Source organism: Musca domestica, unplaced genomic scaffold (assembly GCF_030504385.1).
Source record: "Musca domestica strain aabys unplaced genomic scaffold, Musca_domestica.polishedcontigs.V.1.1 17, whole genome shotgun sequence".
Classification (NCBI taxonomy): Eukaryota; Metazoa; Arthropoda; class Insecta; order Diptera; family Muscidae; genus Musca; species Musca domestica.
The window spans coordinates 11664132-11682153 of NW_026712230.1; the positions used below are offsets into that span (position 1 = coordinate 11664132).

Sequence of the window (18022 nt, forward strand, 5' to 3'; positions counted from 1 at the left end):
AATTTTGCATATACACCCAAATTAGGACTGAAAATATGTATGCCAAATTTGATCGAAATCGGTTCAGATATAGCTATAGCTCCCATATATATTGTTCATCTGATTTGTTATTTTTGTCCACCGCCGGCGTAATATGCATTCTTTAACAACAATATTTGGGGAAATATATAAAATACAGCTCAGAAATACATTTGCTAAGTTTTATCGAGATCGGTACAGATTTGGATATAGCTCCCATATATAACTTCGCCCGATTTACCTTTTATTGTGCACCAAACGTCTAATATTTGTCCAAATGGGATAGAATTTGGCATTTACGACCGAATTGAGTCTAGAAGCTAGTATGTCAAATTTGGTAAAGATCGGTTCAGATATAGCTATAGGTTCCATATATATTATTCATCCGATTTGTTATATTTGTTACCCACAACCGTAATATACACTCCGTAACAACGATATTCAGGGAAATATATCAAATACAGCTCAGAAATATCTTTGCCAAATTTTATCGAGATCGGTTCAGATTTGGATATAGTTCCCATATATATCTTTATCCGATTTCAAATTAATTGTGCACCAAATGGGCAATACAATTCCGAATTTAAAATATACAAATGCTTCGGCATATTTAGTCCTTTGAACTTTAAATTATAATCATAGCGTGTATGATTGAATTCTCCCATAAAAACTTTTAATTGTTATGTGGAGCTCTACTTAATTAGCAAAGTGGTGTAGGGTATCATAAAGTCGGCACCGCCCGACTTTAAGACTTTCTTTACTGGTTTTTCCATTGTATAAACACTTCAAATTAAAACAAGAAATCTTAATCCAAATGATCTATGCAAATTATCCACTTTATCCAAATTTTCCGAAAACGATATCCGTGTTATCAAAATAATCCAAAAACATTATCCGTGTTATCCGATTTTCATAAAAATTTAATTCCACTTATCCGTAAAAAACATATGTCATTATCCCCACTGTCCAACTGATCTATAATCATTCACGTTGTTCATTTATATCTATATATATATCTTATCCCTCTTTATACAAACAATATTATCCACACTTGATAGTTAATAATGTTTTTTTATATTCAAATCTTGTAAAAATCTGCCCGAATAACCCATCACCAAACTAAAACTTTTCCCATCTTATCCAAATAACTTCAGAACATTATCCGTACTATCCAAATGATTTAAAACCTTATGCACGTTATCCATATAAACAAAATTCATTACCCATGCTATTCAACTTTATCCAAATGATAATATAAATAAAATATTTTATCCAAACTATCCAAATCACGTAAAGAGTTATCCCAAAAACCTAAACCCATTGTCCATGTCATTTAACTAATTTGGAATCTACTAATTTTATGCAAACGAATTAAATTTTTACAAAAAAAATTGTATTTTCCAACAATACAATGATCAAACTCCATATCTACATGACACCTTTTCATTGCAATCACTATTCAAACAACTCCCACCCTTCATGCAATGCATCGTAATTCCGATATTAATTGTTATTTAAATTCAATTTTTTTTTCTCCAATATTTGTATACCCTCCACCATAGTATGGATGGTATATTAAGTTTGTCATTCCGTTTGTAACACCTCAAAAGATACACCACAAATTATATATATTTTTGATTAGCATAAAATTCTATGCCATTTTAGCGATGCCCGCCCGTCTGTACGTCCTGCCGTCTGTGGAACTCACTCTAGTTTCCGAACAAAAATATTATGTCTGCAGGACTTTTGGTATTGAAAATGGGCCATGTAGGTCCACGTTTTGGTATAGCCCCCATATATTGGCACTTCCTGATATTAGGTACTTTGAGGATTTTAGCGACATTATTCACTGGAATTGCTTTAAATTCGGTATTTGAAGTTCGTAATGGATACTACAGCCTATGACAGAAAATTGTCTGTGAAGATCCACGTCTTCGTATAGCCCTCATATAATAGTACCTCCCGATAATCGGTATTTTAATGATTTTAGCGACATTATTCACCGGAATTGTTTCAAATTTGGTATTTGAAGTTTGTAGTGGATACTACAGCCTACAACAAAAAATTGTCTGTGTAGGTACACGTCTTCGTATAGCCTCAATTATACGGTACCTACCGATATTCAGTATTTTGATGATTTTAGCGACATGATTCACCGGAATTTTTTTCAAATTTGGTATTTGAAGCTCGTAGTGGATACTACAACCTACGACAAAAAATTGTCTGTGCAGGTCCTCGTCTTCGTGTAGCCTCAATTATACGGTACCTACCGATATTTTGATGATTCTAGCTTCATTATTCACCGATTTTTTCAAGTATCGCTTTTATATATTGTAATGGCTTGGGACAAAAGTTGCCTATACAAGACCACGATGTAACGGCTACATTCGGTACTTTTAAAATTTTTACAGAATTTTTGGCGGATTTTTTTTTTTTTTTTTTTTTTTTTGAAAATTGCCAAATTCGTTCCAAATGGTGGAGGGTATTTAAAATTCGTGATGGCCGAACTTACTGCTTTTTTACTTGTTTTCCTTTTTTAACTAATCTTTTTGTTAAATAGTTTAAAACTGTTTACATTTTCTATATAAAAGAAATATATTTGGGGGAAAAATCTCAAAATTATCCGAAACGGAACAATGGCAGATGACGTATCCACTTGAGTTTAAGTACTTCAGGCTTGTCTTCTCGCTCAGTACTCTCAATGTTTCCGCCTTGTTAAAATACGAGTAATGCGCTTTGTGTATTGTTTGGCCGCTTTTGCCTCCACAATGGTCATTAAGTGAAAATTAGCGAAGAAAGCCCTAGCGAAGATGACGAAGAAGAAAAAAACACAAGACACACAACAATAGAGCCATAACATCAGCTTAAAATGTGGAAGAAAAAAAAATCAGCAACAAAATTGTAAAATTGTCGATTGAATAAAATAAGCTCTTGAAAAATTGGTAAAAAAAAACCCCGACTTTTTGGCGGGTTTTTGTCAGCGAAAGTCATTGGAATTGTTCAATAGTTGGATGGATGGATGGCACCAAGAAAACAAGACAGAAACAAAACAAACGATGGCTCATACTTTCTTACATTACATTGAGAAGTGGCTCTTGTCAGCTTTGCCCAAAAGTTCAAAGGCATTTTCAATGATGTGGGGTGGTCTAATGAATAGTTTCGAGATCAATGAGCTGCTTGAATGGCTGCCACCCTGTCTGACTGACAGATCGTAATCGAACGTTAGAGTTGAGGCAAACGTCATTGTCTACTGCTGTTGTTTTGGAAGATACTACGCCTCCATCACATGGATTTCTTAATTTTGATTTTATTTCCTTCTTTCCGTTTCCGAAACCTAACGGATTTTGCGTAATAACATGTATTGTTTTTTTTTTATTCATTTCGATTTCATTGCTCCAATAATGTTGAAATTGTTATGGAAAATTTTTCAATTGAATTGATTTTTTTGTTTTTTTTTTTTTTTATATAACAACCAACCACTTAATTGGTTTTGGACTTGCTGTTTTGCTTTGAATCAAACATAAAATAGTTAACAAATCTATAAAATGAAACATTTAAAAATGATTATTGTATATTTTAAATGAGACCATTTATTGAGCTGAATTTTTGCGGGCAAATGTCTGCATCGATAGTCTAGCTGTCGTCCGAGCCATCTGCCCAAGTAGCATTTGGATTATTTTTTTTACTTTTGGATGGATTTTTATCAAAACAGAGATCTGCTAACAAGAGAGGTTAGAAAACAAATGTTATATGAACAGTGGGAAAAAAGACGAAATTGTTATAATCTAATAATAACGAATCGCAACTGTTTTATATGGATAAAAAAAGCTCTTGAAAGACATTCTAATGTTCTTCCACGATCTTCTGTTAAAGTATTGGGTGGGTAATCAGATTTGTAATGAACATTTTTTGCCCTTTTTAAAGCTTTGAAAAGAAGACGTTCTTAAGAAATTCTATGGCGTGAAAACCTGCAACAGATTTTCCCTTGCAACACAAGCTTCAAAATATCTAAAGAAAGAAGACTTTTGAAAGCTCCTTTATGGATGTGGTAACTGTCAAGGCACTTCTATGCAAATAAGGGCTTTTAAAGCTACTTTGTAGAACTTCTTTTTTTTGGTTTAAATAAATTCCAAAACTCTCAAAAGACGAGAAGACTTTCTAGTGATTTTCTACGTATATAACTCGTTCTACAGGTAGAAAACGTTGTTTGTTTGGAGCTATGGATACAAAACCTTTAACAGCTTTTACATAGATAAAATAAACATCTTCCTTCCAAAAACGAGCTTAAGAAGTTCTTATTGAATTAGAAGAGCTTTATAGGATTACCTTCCAGCAAAAGAGCTTTCGATGGTGATATTTTCGGAGACAATCCGTAGGCAGTCTTTCGGGTAGCTTCCTACGAGATGGCCTTTCAGAGGTATTCCATAAAGAGGAACCCTCTAAAGGGTAAAAAAGGAAATCTTCCTATGAAAAAATCAAAAGGTTTTCGGTGAGAAGAGGCTCTAGATAACTTTCAAAAATGACCTTCTAAAGCTCTTCTGTGGAAGGGACCCCTCTGCAAATCTTTTAGAATGAAAGCTCAGATAATGTTTCTCCAAACCTGTTAAAGCTTTTCTATAGAAAACATTTTATAGTTCTTTTATAGTTCTACCAAAAGTTCTTGTATTAAGAGAAGAAGCATATTCCATCCTAAAAAAGCTTTTGAAAATCTTTTTATATAGGACAGCTTTCGAGGTTTTTTATAGAAATTAGACCTCTAAAGGATCTTGTATGGATACATAGACAAATGAAGATATAGACAACGAAAAGTTAGTTTTGTCTTTTTATCCAGGTGGCTCTCATCATGTTTTGCAGAGTCAACATGCTGATTTGCGCTTTCAACCCACTCGACTGCGAAAACACATTTTATCGTTTTTCAAGAATTTTACTTGATTATTCCGGAATTTTTTGATGTCATCACGTAGTTCCCACATTTCTTTTATTATGGAAGAATTTTTATCTGACAAATATCCTACAGCTTTTGTTATTTTTAACGTTTTAGAATTGAGTGACTTCAATATTCCCACTCAAACCCTGCTGATTCGATTTTTTTTTTTTTTTTTTTTTTGAAGATAAACGTTGAGAGCATTTCGTTGTCTATATTTTCATTTGTCTATGATGGATATTCGAAAGGAGTTCTATAAAAGAAAGAACTCGAACAAAAATTCTTTAAAATAAAGACCTTCCAAAGGTCTTCTAAGTAATGCTTCCAAAGGGTTTTCAAGGATATGAGGCTCTAGAAAATATTCTTAACGTTTTATATGAAATATAGAAGATTTTTAGAAAGTCTTCTTTTCGCAAAAGAGCTTTCGAAGATTATATTTGAGGGGCTCTTGAAAGTAAATTTTCGTTTAAAACCTGTTTCAGTAAACAACCTTCAATGGAACTTCTAGAGGAAGATCTTTTATACGTCTTTAAAGTTCTTTTATAAAAATAAAATGTAGGAAAGGTTTAAAAAAAATATCCTCCAAAGATCTTTTTTACCCCTCTCGGGTCGACCACTATGTAAAGAAATGTTAAGACCTACTAAGTATCTTCTAGCTAGCAGCACCTTTTCAATGTGATTTAGTTGGTATTTATAAGACAATATTTAATTTTAAACATTGTTCATTTGTCCTCGCAGTTTAAACCCACTTCCCTCGGAAACCTGAAATAAATTCCAGTAGTCCATGTTATTTAGCACATTTTCCCTTTGGCATTGTGGCGTCCTCGACTTCTCCTTCCTGGAAGCTTTAGTGGAGATGACAATGTACGAAATCTTGTGACACAATCGAAATAATATTTCATGGAATATCTTTGTCGCTTCATCTTAGAAGAAGACGAAGAAGACCCAGAAGACGAACACACAAAAATTTCTCCGCAAACAAAAAGCAAGACAGCAACAACACCATGTGCCGCCACCAAACAAACTTTCCACAATAATTTCTGCTGAATATTTTGCTGAACTTGCAGCTTGCTGGCAACAAGCCACCGCCACATGTGGACCAATTGTGATTCTCACACATGTGTACAAAGCTCTCGCTATGAACTTTTTTTGCAGTCGCTGCGTTTATTTGTTATCAATTTTATCTTTACAATGGGATCGTTAAAAAAAATTTACGCATATCTCAGTACAAAGAATCTGCAATAATTTATTTCTAACGGCGCTCTTAAACCAGCGACAGACAGCCGCAGCGGCCGAACAGCTAGGCATCCAACCGACCGACCGACCTGTATCAACGCAATGTTGTTGATGTTGTGCGAATCATCAACACTGTGAGGCATGTGTAACACAGGTTGTTTGTTGCAAGTCGCACGTTGGTGCTGCCGCTTGCCGTGTTGTACAAAAAGATGCATTAAAATAACAAAATGCATAACAGTAAATTGTGTTGCTGTATCAGTGGCACACAACAACAACAACAACTATTACGCAGAAAAAACGAAACAAAATTGAAGAAAAATAAAAAATATGAACAAAATTAGAACACGCAGTTTTACTGTTCGATTTAGTTCGCAATGATGCCGAGACCAACAGCAATTTGTTGCATCCAATACAAATCTCTGTGTGAGATTCAATATTTTAATGTTTGTGTTCTAGATTCGAGACCTTGATCTCTAGGAGTTTATTTTTATGTTCAATGGCAACATTTGCAAATAAGGGCCAATAATAAAAAAAATATTCTAAAATTTTAAAGACACAAAGAATAAATACAATCCGAGCAAAATTTATATAAAAATTTATATTAGGAATTTAGTGAAGTAGATCATACCAAGTATGAACCCTATTTAGAGTAGTCATAATTGGGAAACTATATCCAACTCTGCATCGATTTTCAACAAATTTGACGGAGGCTTCTGAAACTCTAGTACCAAATAACATTGCTGTATCATGCACTAGATATGACTTCGATAAGAAATATTTATTGGAGCAATAGATATACCAAATATCATTCCAATATCTAATAAAGCTCCATAATCATTGTAGTGGAGTGCATATTACGCTTGTGAAGGACTTAAAACTGCAAATCGGATGAATCGTATATATATGGGATCTATAGCTATATCTGAACCGACTTGCACCAAATTTGATGTACTTCTAGACTGAATTCATTCGAATTCGCCAAAATTTAGGTAATTTTTACTGATATTGATCATTTGGTGCACAATTAATTCGAAATCGGTTGAAGATATACAGGGTGAGATAAAAAAAACTGCAACAAAGTCAAACGCCATTATTTAACTTTTTTTAATTTTATTGAATGAAAGCAAAAATGTCGGAAATAGCATCAAATTTTAGAATAAGTTTAGTTTAGTTTATTTATTCGAATTGGTCACCTTTGGCACGAATTATGGCCTTCAAACGGCCAATGAAACCGTCACACGCTGCCCGAATGTCGCTCTGCGGTATTTTGGCCCATTCCGGTGAAGCGCTTGATTGAGGAAATCCACACTTTGGTATTTTTTAGTGCCAACATTGCTTTCCAAAATACTCCAGATAATATACTCCAACGGATTAGTATTCGGAGATTTTGGAGGGCATTGTGCGCTGGAAATGAAGCGAGGAACCTCATTTTACAACCATTTTTGGGTGGCGCGTGCGGCGGCTAAAATGTTTGTGTGCCCAAGGCTTTAATATACCCTCCAGAATATTTTCGCGATAATATTCGGCACTTATTCTGATGCCACGGTCGATTAATACGAGGGGAGAGCGACCATCGGCTGTTATGGCGGCCCACACCATCACCATGGCCGGCGCTTGAGTTCCGGTGGCCAACCGAAGGTGCACATTTTCAGCTGATCTCTTTGGCAAGTAAACACGATCATTTTGTTTGTTTACAAACTGCTGGACAACGAATGTTTTCTCATCGGAGAAAACCAAATTCGGCAGTTCACCACTTTCGGCCAAGCGAAGCAACTATTTAGCTCTTTCGAGTCTATTTTCTTTCTGTTGCGGTGTAAGTTCTTGCACTTCTTGGAATTTCAATGATTTTACCCCGAGCTCATTTTTTAATATTTGCCGAATGGAATATTGCGATAAATTCAGCTCACGAGCCATTTTTCGGCCACTACGACGCGGGTTTCGATCAAGTCGCTTCTTTACTTTTTGAACTATTTCCACTTCCATGATGTCGCGCTACGCTACCATAATCACAGTAACGAGCGATGGTACGAGACACAAAAGAATTATTCACATTTAAATGCTGGAGTGCTCTAACGATAGCCACTTGTGGTTTTCCAGCCAAATACAAAGAAATCACACTATCACGCTTGAATTCCATCACGAATAACTTTTTTTCTGGAAAATTCTCACCAAGATGCTTTTGTACTAATCTAAACTATATGATGAGCTTTCACTGGAATAATTTTAACAGCTGTCGGACGAGTGGCTTAGAAATGACAGCAGTCTGAAATTGGTTGCAGTTTTTCTCACTTTGTACATGGAAGGTATATCTATATCTGAACCGATTCCCAAACCAAACAAATATTGTTTGGAAAATTTCATCTCCATCGGAAAATAAATGTTTCTTTGCAAAAATACATAGACGGACAGACGGACGTACACCCATAAATCGACTCAGAATGTGATTCTATGCAAATCATCAAAAGGAACTATGGGTCTATCTCGTTCCTTTTTGCCTGTTGCATACAAATGTACAAAGACATAATATCCTGACCACCTTGTGGTGTAGGGTAAAAAATGTTTACCATTCCCGATCTGGCAAATGAGACTTTCTCTTCTATTTTGATATGGGGGAGCAAGGAAGGAGCTCTCTTTAGGAAAGGAACAAAAAAGATTGATGCGTGCAGAGAACTAGAATATATTCAAAAGGCATAGTTTCATTTATTCACTTGAGGAATCGATGTGAAATGAACTTTTCATAGCGATAGTTCCTACTTTACCTTTTAATATTTAACAATTTCTTTTGAAAAGTATTGTATATAATACTTCTGTTTTTTCTCTTATCTTATTTACAGGATGACATCGGCGATCCATGCGGCTTGACCAAGGCCGGCCTAGAAGAATACACCATGCGTTCAAATTCCTTCTATGACAATCCCGTTTTGTATCATCATCAAAAACAATCATCCTACGCCCAGTCGGAAGGTTATCACAGTTATGTGTCCAGTTCCGATTCAACATCGGCCACACCAATGTTGGATAGGTGAGTACTAATAAGTAATAACAATTTTAAAAAATATTGGAACAAGTTCCATTAAGCCATTGAGCTGTTGTTTCTTCGTTTAGTTGGAATTCGAACGTTTGACAATCGAGCACATGAGCTGTACTGTGTCACGTTAAACAATTTTTCACTTTACCTAAAAAGTGTTTCACTACAATGAGCATTATCATAAATTATACTACAGGGTGAGATGAAAAACTGCAGCCAACTTCAGACTGTCACTAAGCCACTCGTTCGACATCTGTTAATATTATTCTAGTGAGAATTTTCCAGAAAAAAAGTTATTCCTGATGGAATTCAAGCGTGATAATATGATTTCTTTATATTTGGCTGGAAACCACAAGTAACTATCGTTAGAGCACTCCAGCATTTCAATTTGAATACATCATTTGTGCCTCGTACCATCGCTCATTACCGTGATACTGGTAGCGTAGCTCGACGTCAAGAAAGTGGACGGAAGAAAACAGCAATATCAGCAGAAATAGTTCGTAAAGCAAAGAAGCGACTTGATCGAAACCCGCGACGCAGTGGCCGAAAAAATGGATCGTGAGTCGAACATATCACAATATTCCTTTCGGCAAATATTGAAAAATGAGCTCGAGGTAAAGCCATTGAAATTCCAAAAAGTAGATTCAAAAAAGCTAAAGAGTTTCTCCGATGAGAAAACATTTGTTGTCCAGCAGTATGTAAACGAACAAAATGATCGTTTTTAATTGCCAAAGAGGTCAGCTGAGAATGTGCTCCTTCGGATGGCCACAAGAGCTCAAGTGCCGGCCACGGTGATGGTGTGGGCCGCCATAACAGCCGATGGACGCTCTCCGCTCGTGTTTATCGACAGTGGCATCAGAATAAGTGCCGAATATTATCGCGAAAATATTCTGGAGGTGTGCCCAAGGCTCGCAAACATTTTGGCCGCAGCACGCGCCACCCCAGAATGGTTACAAAATTAGGTTCCTCGCTTCATTTCCCGAGCACAATGGCTACCAAAATCTCCGAATACCAATCCGTTGGACTATTGTGTCTGGAGAATTTTGGAAAGCAATGTTGGCACTAAAAAATACCAATGTGTTGATAACCTCAAACAAGTGCTTCGCCGGGAATGGGCCAAAATACCGCAGAGCAACATTCGGGCAGCGTGTGACGGTTTCATTGGCCGTTTGAAGGCCATAATTCGTGCCAAAGGTGACCAATTCGAATAAATCTAAACTTATTCTAAAATTTGATGCTATTTCCGACATTGTTTGCCTTCATTCAATAAAATTAAAAAAAATGTAAAATTTATGGCGTTTGGGTTTGTTGCAGTTTTTTTTTTATCTCACCCTGTGTATTTAAATAATCGAACATTGGCTGAAGGTATAGATCTGTCGGTAAATCCGACTGATACTGTTTTTTCCAACTTTAACTAACTCTGGTACAATATCTGTACTTATTCTAAAATTTGATGCTATTTCCGACATTGTTTGCCTTCATTCAATAAAATTAAAAAAAAAACTAAAATTTATGGCGTTTGATTTTGTTGCAGTTTTTTATCTCACCCTGGATATTTAAATAGTCGAACATTGGCTCAAGGTATAGATCTATCGGCAAACCCGACTGATACTGTTTTTTCCCCAACTTTAACTAACTCTGGTACAATATCTGTACTTTTTTATAAAGAAAACAATTTTCCATATCCTCACTAGCCTTTTAACTATCCCTAAAATCTTTCATTTTAAGAGCCAAAGAAAAAAAATTGCCCACGTTTTTTCTATTTTTTATACTATACCTCATACTTTCTAAATAAATACATCCTATTGCCATTGTTGATCTTCTCTAAGTTACAGCACCCACAAATCATCTTCGTAAATGGTGGTAGGAGAATCAACATTCCAGAGATGTCATCATTGAATTGATTTGCCCGTCTGTCTATCTATCTATTTGTGTTGGTATGCAAGTTTATTTGAAGTTGTCACATTTATCGTTTTACTTTATAGGGTTAGATGATGTTCCAATCTATTCTTCGGCGTCTTCCTTAAGAATTCTCTACTTCATTGTTGCTGGGTATTTTTTTTTCACTTCACATGTAATCAATGTTATCAAATACCATCATTTTACCAAACGACATCTTCGATGATGATGACGTTCGTGTAGTTGTTGATGTTGTTTTTGTCTTTTACTCAAATCAAAATAACAAAAAAAAAATCTATTACAAGCTGCTAAACGAGTTGTTGCTATTGCATTCTATTTTTTCTTCTTCTTCTTTCATTTGCTTGAAGTTGGCTCAAGAGGATCAATTCGGTTCGCTTGGTATTTGCTAGGAAACAAGTTTGAGTTAATCATTCGCACAAAACACATTCCTTGGAAGTAGCATCAACAAAATGTGGCAATGTCGGTGACATTCATAACTGATTTCATGTTTTGCCATATACGCTGTGGCATGCCACCAACAACACGACACAGCACAGCACAAACCAGGCAACCAACATAGCTGCAATGATCATACCAAACTAAATTCCGTCCATCTAAACAATCTATCGATGGATCGTTCCATCATAATGATGTTGATGGTGGTTCGTCGATCTCTAACGACAACAACTCTTTACGGAAAATGTGCCATTAAATTATTTCTCCCTCTCTCATTCATTTATCAATAGTTGGTTGGGAGCTTAGTGTTGTCGTTAGAGCTTAATTTTCAGATCAAATTTAGCATATTCTAAAACCGACCAAAATCCCAAAATGCGGCTTAATTACACTGTGCGACACAATTATTTTTTTCAATAATTACGGAGAAAATCCAACATATTATGAAAGTAGAGCTAAAAAAGAAGACATGGGTATCGACTTTTTTAAATTTTACATGGCAAAGCTACCTAAATAGAGGGGGCAAATAGGGGGGAAATTGCACTTTTCCACACTTTTGGAAATTTCAAGATTAAGATTCCTCGGAATCTGTGCATTTTAGGCATATAGTGTCTTCGGCAATATGCCAGATAAAACCAGTAAGAAATGTTGAAAAATGTGGCAAAAATCATCAAAATACGGAATATCGGGAGGTAAAGTTATATGCGATACCAAAACTTGAACCCATATATACCATGTTCCGCCACCGGAGCTAGAACCAATTATGAACTACAAATACCAATTTTTAGACAAATCCGTTTAAAAATGTGGCAAAAATCAGCAAAATACCAAATATCGAGAGGTACAGTTATATGTGAACTATACAAAATCGTAGACCTATACATACAATGTTTCACCACTAGAGGAAGAACCCATTATAACCTACACATACCGATTTTTAGACAAATCCATAGAAAAATGTAGCGAAAATCATTAAAATACCAAATATCGGGATATGGCGGCTATACCAAAATGGACCGATATATTTATTATGCAGATCTTGAATATATATATAGTATATGGGGTCTACAGCGAATACTTAGGGATGTTATAAACGGTATGACAAAGTTAATATACCTTCCTTTTTAAGGGGGCCGACTATATGATACCCTACACTTAAGTAGAGCTCCCGTAACACAAGAATTTTATTGGGAATTTATTTGAAGTAGATCATACCACCGATCAACCTTTGGCTTTAGAGCAGTTATAATTTGGCTTCAGAGGGAGGCATATCCATTTCTGAATCAATTTTCACCAAATTTGACGGAAACATTTTTATCTCTTATACCAAATAACATTGCTATAGAGTGCATGATATCACTTTGAGAAGGATTATATAAACAGAAGTATGCATCGGAGCCGAGTTTCGCCAAATGGAAACGTACGTCCCGAAATTCACTCAATTTGGACTGATATTGGCTATTTGTTGCACAATTAATCGGACATCGGTTGAAGAAATATATGGGAAGTATATCCAAATATAAACCGATCTTCATAAAATTTGGTAGAGGTATTTCTGGACTGTATCTGATATCGCTTGAGGGTTAAAATTTCCTACCAAAATATTGCTCATATTTTTACACTATATACCTAAAAGCATAATCCGAAGAATCTTAATCTAACCCCCCCCCCCCCTTTAACATTAACGTCAGGTTTAAAATTTATTTGTTTCTTAATTTGTAAAAATTACAAAAACATTCCGGTCTATTTACAAAACTCCGACCAAATTTTCAAAACGGCAACACCCAACAAAATGTTTTCTTTGCGAAGAAAGAGAAAAATCAACATTATAATGATCCAGACAATTATCATCATGGCTATTATTTAGTTTACAATTTTTTTCTTTTCACAGCCCCCTCTACCAACCATCTGCCAAGATGAAGTGACAGTGGCGATCATAAATAGCACATGTTTTACATTTTAATTTATACCATTTATAGACAAATACTACAAGTACAAGTGTGACAATGCTATTCATGCTGGTGCTGCTGCTACTTTGGCTTCGGCTGCTGCTGAGGCTGCTCTTGATCTAATCACAGCTACATGGCAGCCCAACCCATTTGAGACTCATTCCAGCTACATTGTCGGCCATTTCTTCATTCCATCAATGCATTGAACAAATATTGGGACTGCTACTGTAAAAAGTGTGGTGAGGCGCGTTTTGCAACTCCAAGAAAAACAAACAACAGTGGATGTGTCATAATTTTTTTGTAAAAATATCTTTACCGGACTTCTATTTTGAGACCGAGCATCTTTTGTGGCTTGAAACTGTTTTACAAAAATAGATCAGGAAAAATAAAAGACGTGTTGAGAAACAGGTTGGAATGTGGTTTTTGGTCGTTACTTGAAGGAAATGGCAGCTCGAAAAAGGGAGCGGTGAGAGGATGAGAAATGAACAAAGAATTAAGTAATTATAGAAGCGGAAATTCAATTAAAACATTTTTAGAGGAAGCTTTAAATATCTAGAACTGAAGGCATAAGACTAGTTTACACATAATATTTGAGTCACACTAAAAGTGATTTTTACATTCAAATTAGAAGAAAGTGCAGCATACTTTTAAGCGCCCCTAAAATGTTTGAAACCCTGCTATGCTAAAAATAAATATGAAATATGTATTTTATTTACGACTCTAATATGACGTGTAAACCCGACTTTAATATGAAGCAGGTATTCTGTACATAGTTCTTTCGCACTAAGGGGGCTCCCAATCATAGAAAATATTCCAGAGGCCATTTATACACAAAGTCCTCTTGGAGCTATTACGCAACATTTTGGAGATCTTCAGTACATCCAAGCCCTTTCTAAGGTTTTTTTATACACTCCACCATACTATGGAGGGTATATCATTCCGCTTGTAACTCCTCGAAATACTCATGTCAGACCCAACAAAGTATATGTATTCTTGATCAGCGTAAAATTCTAAGTCGATTTAGCGATGTCCGTCTGTCTGTCTGTCTGTCCGTCTGTCTGTCTGTTGTAATCACGCTATCTTTCGAATGAATTGAGATAGATGGCTAAAATTTTGCACATATGTTTATTTTTCAAGTAGGCAGGCTAAGTTCTTAAATGGGCCATGTAGGTCCACGTTTTCATATAGCCTCCATATAACGGTTCCTCCCTATATTCGGTATTTTGATGATTTTAGGGACATTATTCACCGGAATTGTTTCAAATTTGGTATTTGAAGTTCCAAATGGATACTACACCCTAAGATAGAAAATTGTCTGTGCAAGTCCATGTCTTCGTATAGCCCCCATATAACGGTACCTCCCGATATTCGGCATTTTGATGATTTTAGCGAACTTTTTAGTATTTGAAGTTCAAAATGGATACTACACCCTAAGACAGAAAATTGTCTGTGCAGGTCCACGTCTTCGTATAGCCCCCATATAACAGTACCTCCCGATATTCGGTATTTTGATGATTTTAACGACATTATTCACGGGAATTGTTTCAAATTTGGTACTTGAAGTTCAAAATGGATACTACACCCTAAGACAGAAAATTGTCTGTGCAGGTCCACGTCTTCGTATAGCCCCCATATAACGGTACCTCCCTATATTCAGTATTTTGATGATTTTAGCGACATTATTCACCGGAATTGTTTCAAAATTGGTATTTGAAGTTCGTTATGGGAACTACAGTTTGTGACAGAAAACTGTCTGGGCGGGTCCAGGTCTTCGTATAGGCCCCATATATCAGTACCTCCCTATATTCGGTATTTTGACGATTTTAGGTACAATACCAACAGAAATTGTTTGAGATGTGGTATTTGAAGTTCGTAATGGATGCTCCAGCCTGTGACAGAAAATTGTCTATGCTGGTCCAGGTCTTCGCACAGCTCCAATTTAACGGCACGTCCTTATATACGATATTTTGATGATTTTAGCTACATTATTCACCGTTTATTTCAAGTTTCGAATTTGAATATGGTAATGGCTTATGACAAACAATGCCTATGTATGTCCACGTCGTATAGACCCCAATTCGGTATTTTAAAAATTTTAACAGAAGTTTCTAAGGATTTTATTTTTTGAAAATTTCCAAATTCGTTGCAAATGGTGGAGGGCTAAAAAATCTCCCCTCAGGCTCGTCTAAAAAGACTCCCCTCAGGCTCGTCTCGACTAAAAAATCTCCCCTCAGGCTCGTCTAAAAAGACTCCCCTCAGGCTCGTCTAAAAAGACTCACCTCAGGCTCGTCTAAAAAGACTCACCTCAGGCTCGTCTAAAAAGACTCACCTCAGGCTCGTCTAAAAAGACTCCCCTCAGGATCGTCTAAAAAGACTCACCTCAGGCTCGTCTAAAAAGACTCCCCTCAGGCTCGTCTAAAAAGACTCCCCTCAGTCTCGTCTAAAAAGACTCCCCTCAGGCTCGTCTAAAAAGACTCCCCTCAGGCTCGTCTAAAAAGACACCCCTCAGGCTCGTCTAAAAAGACTCCCCTCAGGCTCGTCTAAAAAGACTCCCCTCAGGCTCGTCTAAAAAGACTCACCTCAGGCTCGTCTAAAAAGACTCCCCTCAGGCTCGTCTAAAAAGACTCACCTCAGGCTCGTCTAAAAAGACTCCCCTCAGGCTCGTCTAAAAAGACTCCCCTCAGGCTCGTCTAAAAAGACTCCCCTCAGGCTCGTCTAAAAAGACTCCCCTCAGGCTCGTCTAAAAAGACTCCCCTCAGGCTCGTCTAAAAAGACTCCCCTCAGGCTCGTCTAAAAAGACTCCCCTCAGGTTCGTCTAAAAAGGCTTCCCTCAGTCTAGTCCAAAAATATTCCCCTTGGGGTCGTTGGCTTCAGCTCGTCTATGTAAAGAGATTCTCTGCACTTCAGCTCCCTGTCTTTACCTGCTCTAAGCTTGTCTCTTGTTGAAGACTCGCTGCTCTCAATTCAATGAAGACTCCTTGCCTTCAAATCGCCCGTACAAATACTCTTGCCCTCATCTTGTCTATATAACGTCTTCCTTCCCTCTCCCTCTTCAACTCGATTTAATAATAATCTCTTAAGTTCGTCTAAAAATACCTACTTCAATCTCGTCTATTAAAAATGATTTGGGTATTAAACAACCCCTAGATATAACCCTTCCCTTTAAACCACATTGACATCTCGACTTTTTTTTTTTTTTTGCCTTCAAACGTTGAACAAATTGAAAATTGAGTCTTGATTTGAATTGGTTTTGGTCAATCGTTATAATTAACAATAATGAAGTTAGAAATAGTTTTAAGATTTCAAGAATGGCATGAATTTTCGAGTTTGTTTACGTTCTTTTGTTATTGGGGCTAAGTGCCCAATTTTATATGCTCACATTTTAATTTATGGTTAAAAGCGAACAGCAACAATAAGAATAGCAATTCACAAAATCTAATGAAAATGAAATCTAAATCCAAATCGCAATTTGGTAGCATAGACACAATACAATCTAGTGTTTGTTGTTTCAAATGCTCCAGAAGAGCGGGAGAAACGATCAACTTTCAACAGCACTTGAATGTGAATAACAGCGAGTCATGGAGTTGACCTTCAACCATATAGTCAGGCAGTTTATGCCTTCAGAATGGTTGGCTGGCTGGCTGGCTGACTGACTAACATTTGATTTAGTTTTAAATTGTTTGATGGCAAAGATTTTGAAGTGGAGGAAGAGAATAAGAAGGAGAAGTTGGAATTCATGATAGGATGATCTAGGGGGGTGTTTACTAACTTTTAAATGAATGTGTGTTTGTTGTGTTTACTTGGAGTACTACCCATGACTTGTTTCGCTCGAGTAGCCGTTGGCCATAAAACAATCAAAAAAAATAATTCAATTTATAGACTTCACTCCACCACCTTATGTTGGTAGGTAAGATGGCTGTCTGTCTAGCGAAGCCAAGCCAAGCCAAGCCATGCCACTCAAACTCTTCTCTTTGCCGTTTTGCTTTTCAAGGGGTTGGGGTCCGAATGCAGTCAACAAACACTTTTGATTTGAAGACTCCAAACTCATAATTACGCTTAGAAAATCTAACAACAAGAGTTCCGCTTTCATTATTTTTTTCGTTTTTGTTTTTATTTTTGTTGTGAAAATAATATCGTATTTTTGTTGTTGCTGCTTTAAACTAATCTGTTGTTTCTCTTTCTACACTTTATTTCGCAGATTACGTCAGGAAAGCGATTTACTATCACGTCAAGCATCACATAATTGGTCACAAAACGATCTGTCATCTTTGGCGTCCACTTCGGTGGCAGCATCTCCCACCTCACTTATGTCTCGTGATCGTGATTTAAGTGAGTTGAGTGTGTCCAGCATTACACAACAACAACAACAACTACAGCATAACAATAGTTCCGAAAGTACTTCCTCTACAGAGACCTTGAAATGGCTGGGTTCGATGAGTGATGTCTCCGAAGTAAGCCATGCCACAGGATTTTCGGCAATATCGGAATCTGGTGAGTTGTAGGAAATCTCCAACC

The 18022-nt window shown here is 36.4% G+C and overlaps 1 protein-coding gene across 1 annotated transcript in view; it reads left to right on the top strand.

The window, feature by feature from the left end:
• Nucleotides 1-18022, top strand: part of LOC131801649 (protein Shroom-like) — a 169938-nt gene that overhangs the window by 64663 nt on the left and 87253 nt on the right. Inside the window, exons 2-3 of the mRNA XM_059120535.1 lie at nt 9013-9200; nt 17706-17998. Of these exons, the coding sequence (XP_058976518.1) occupies nt 9013-9200; nt 17706-17998 (481 nt within the window). The remainder of the gene's footprint in view (nt 1-9012; nt 9201-17705; nt 17999-18022) is intronic.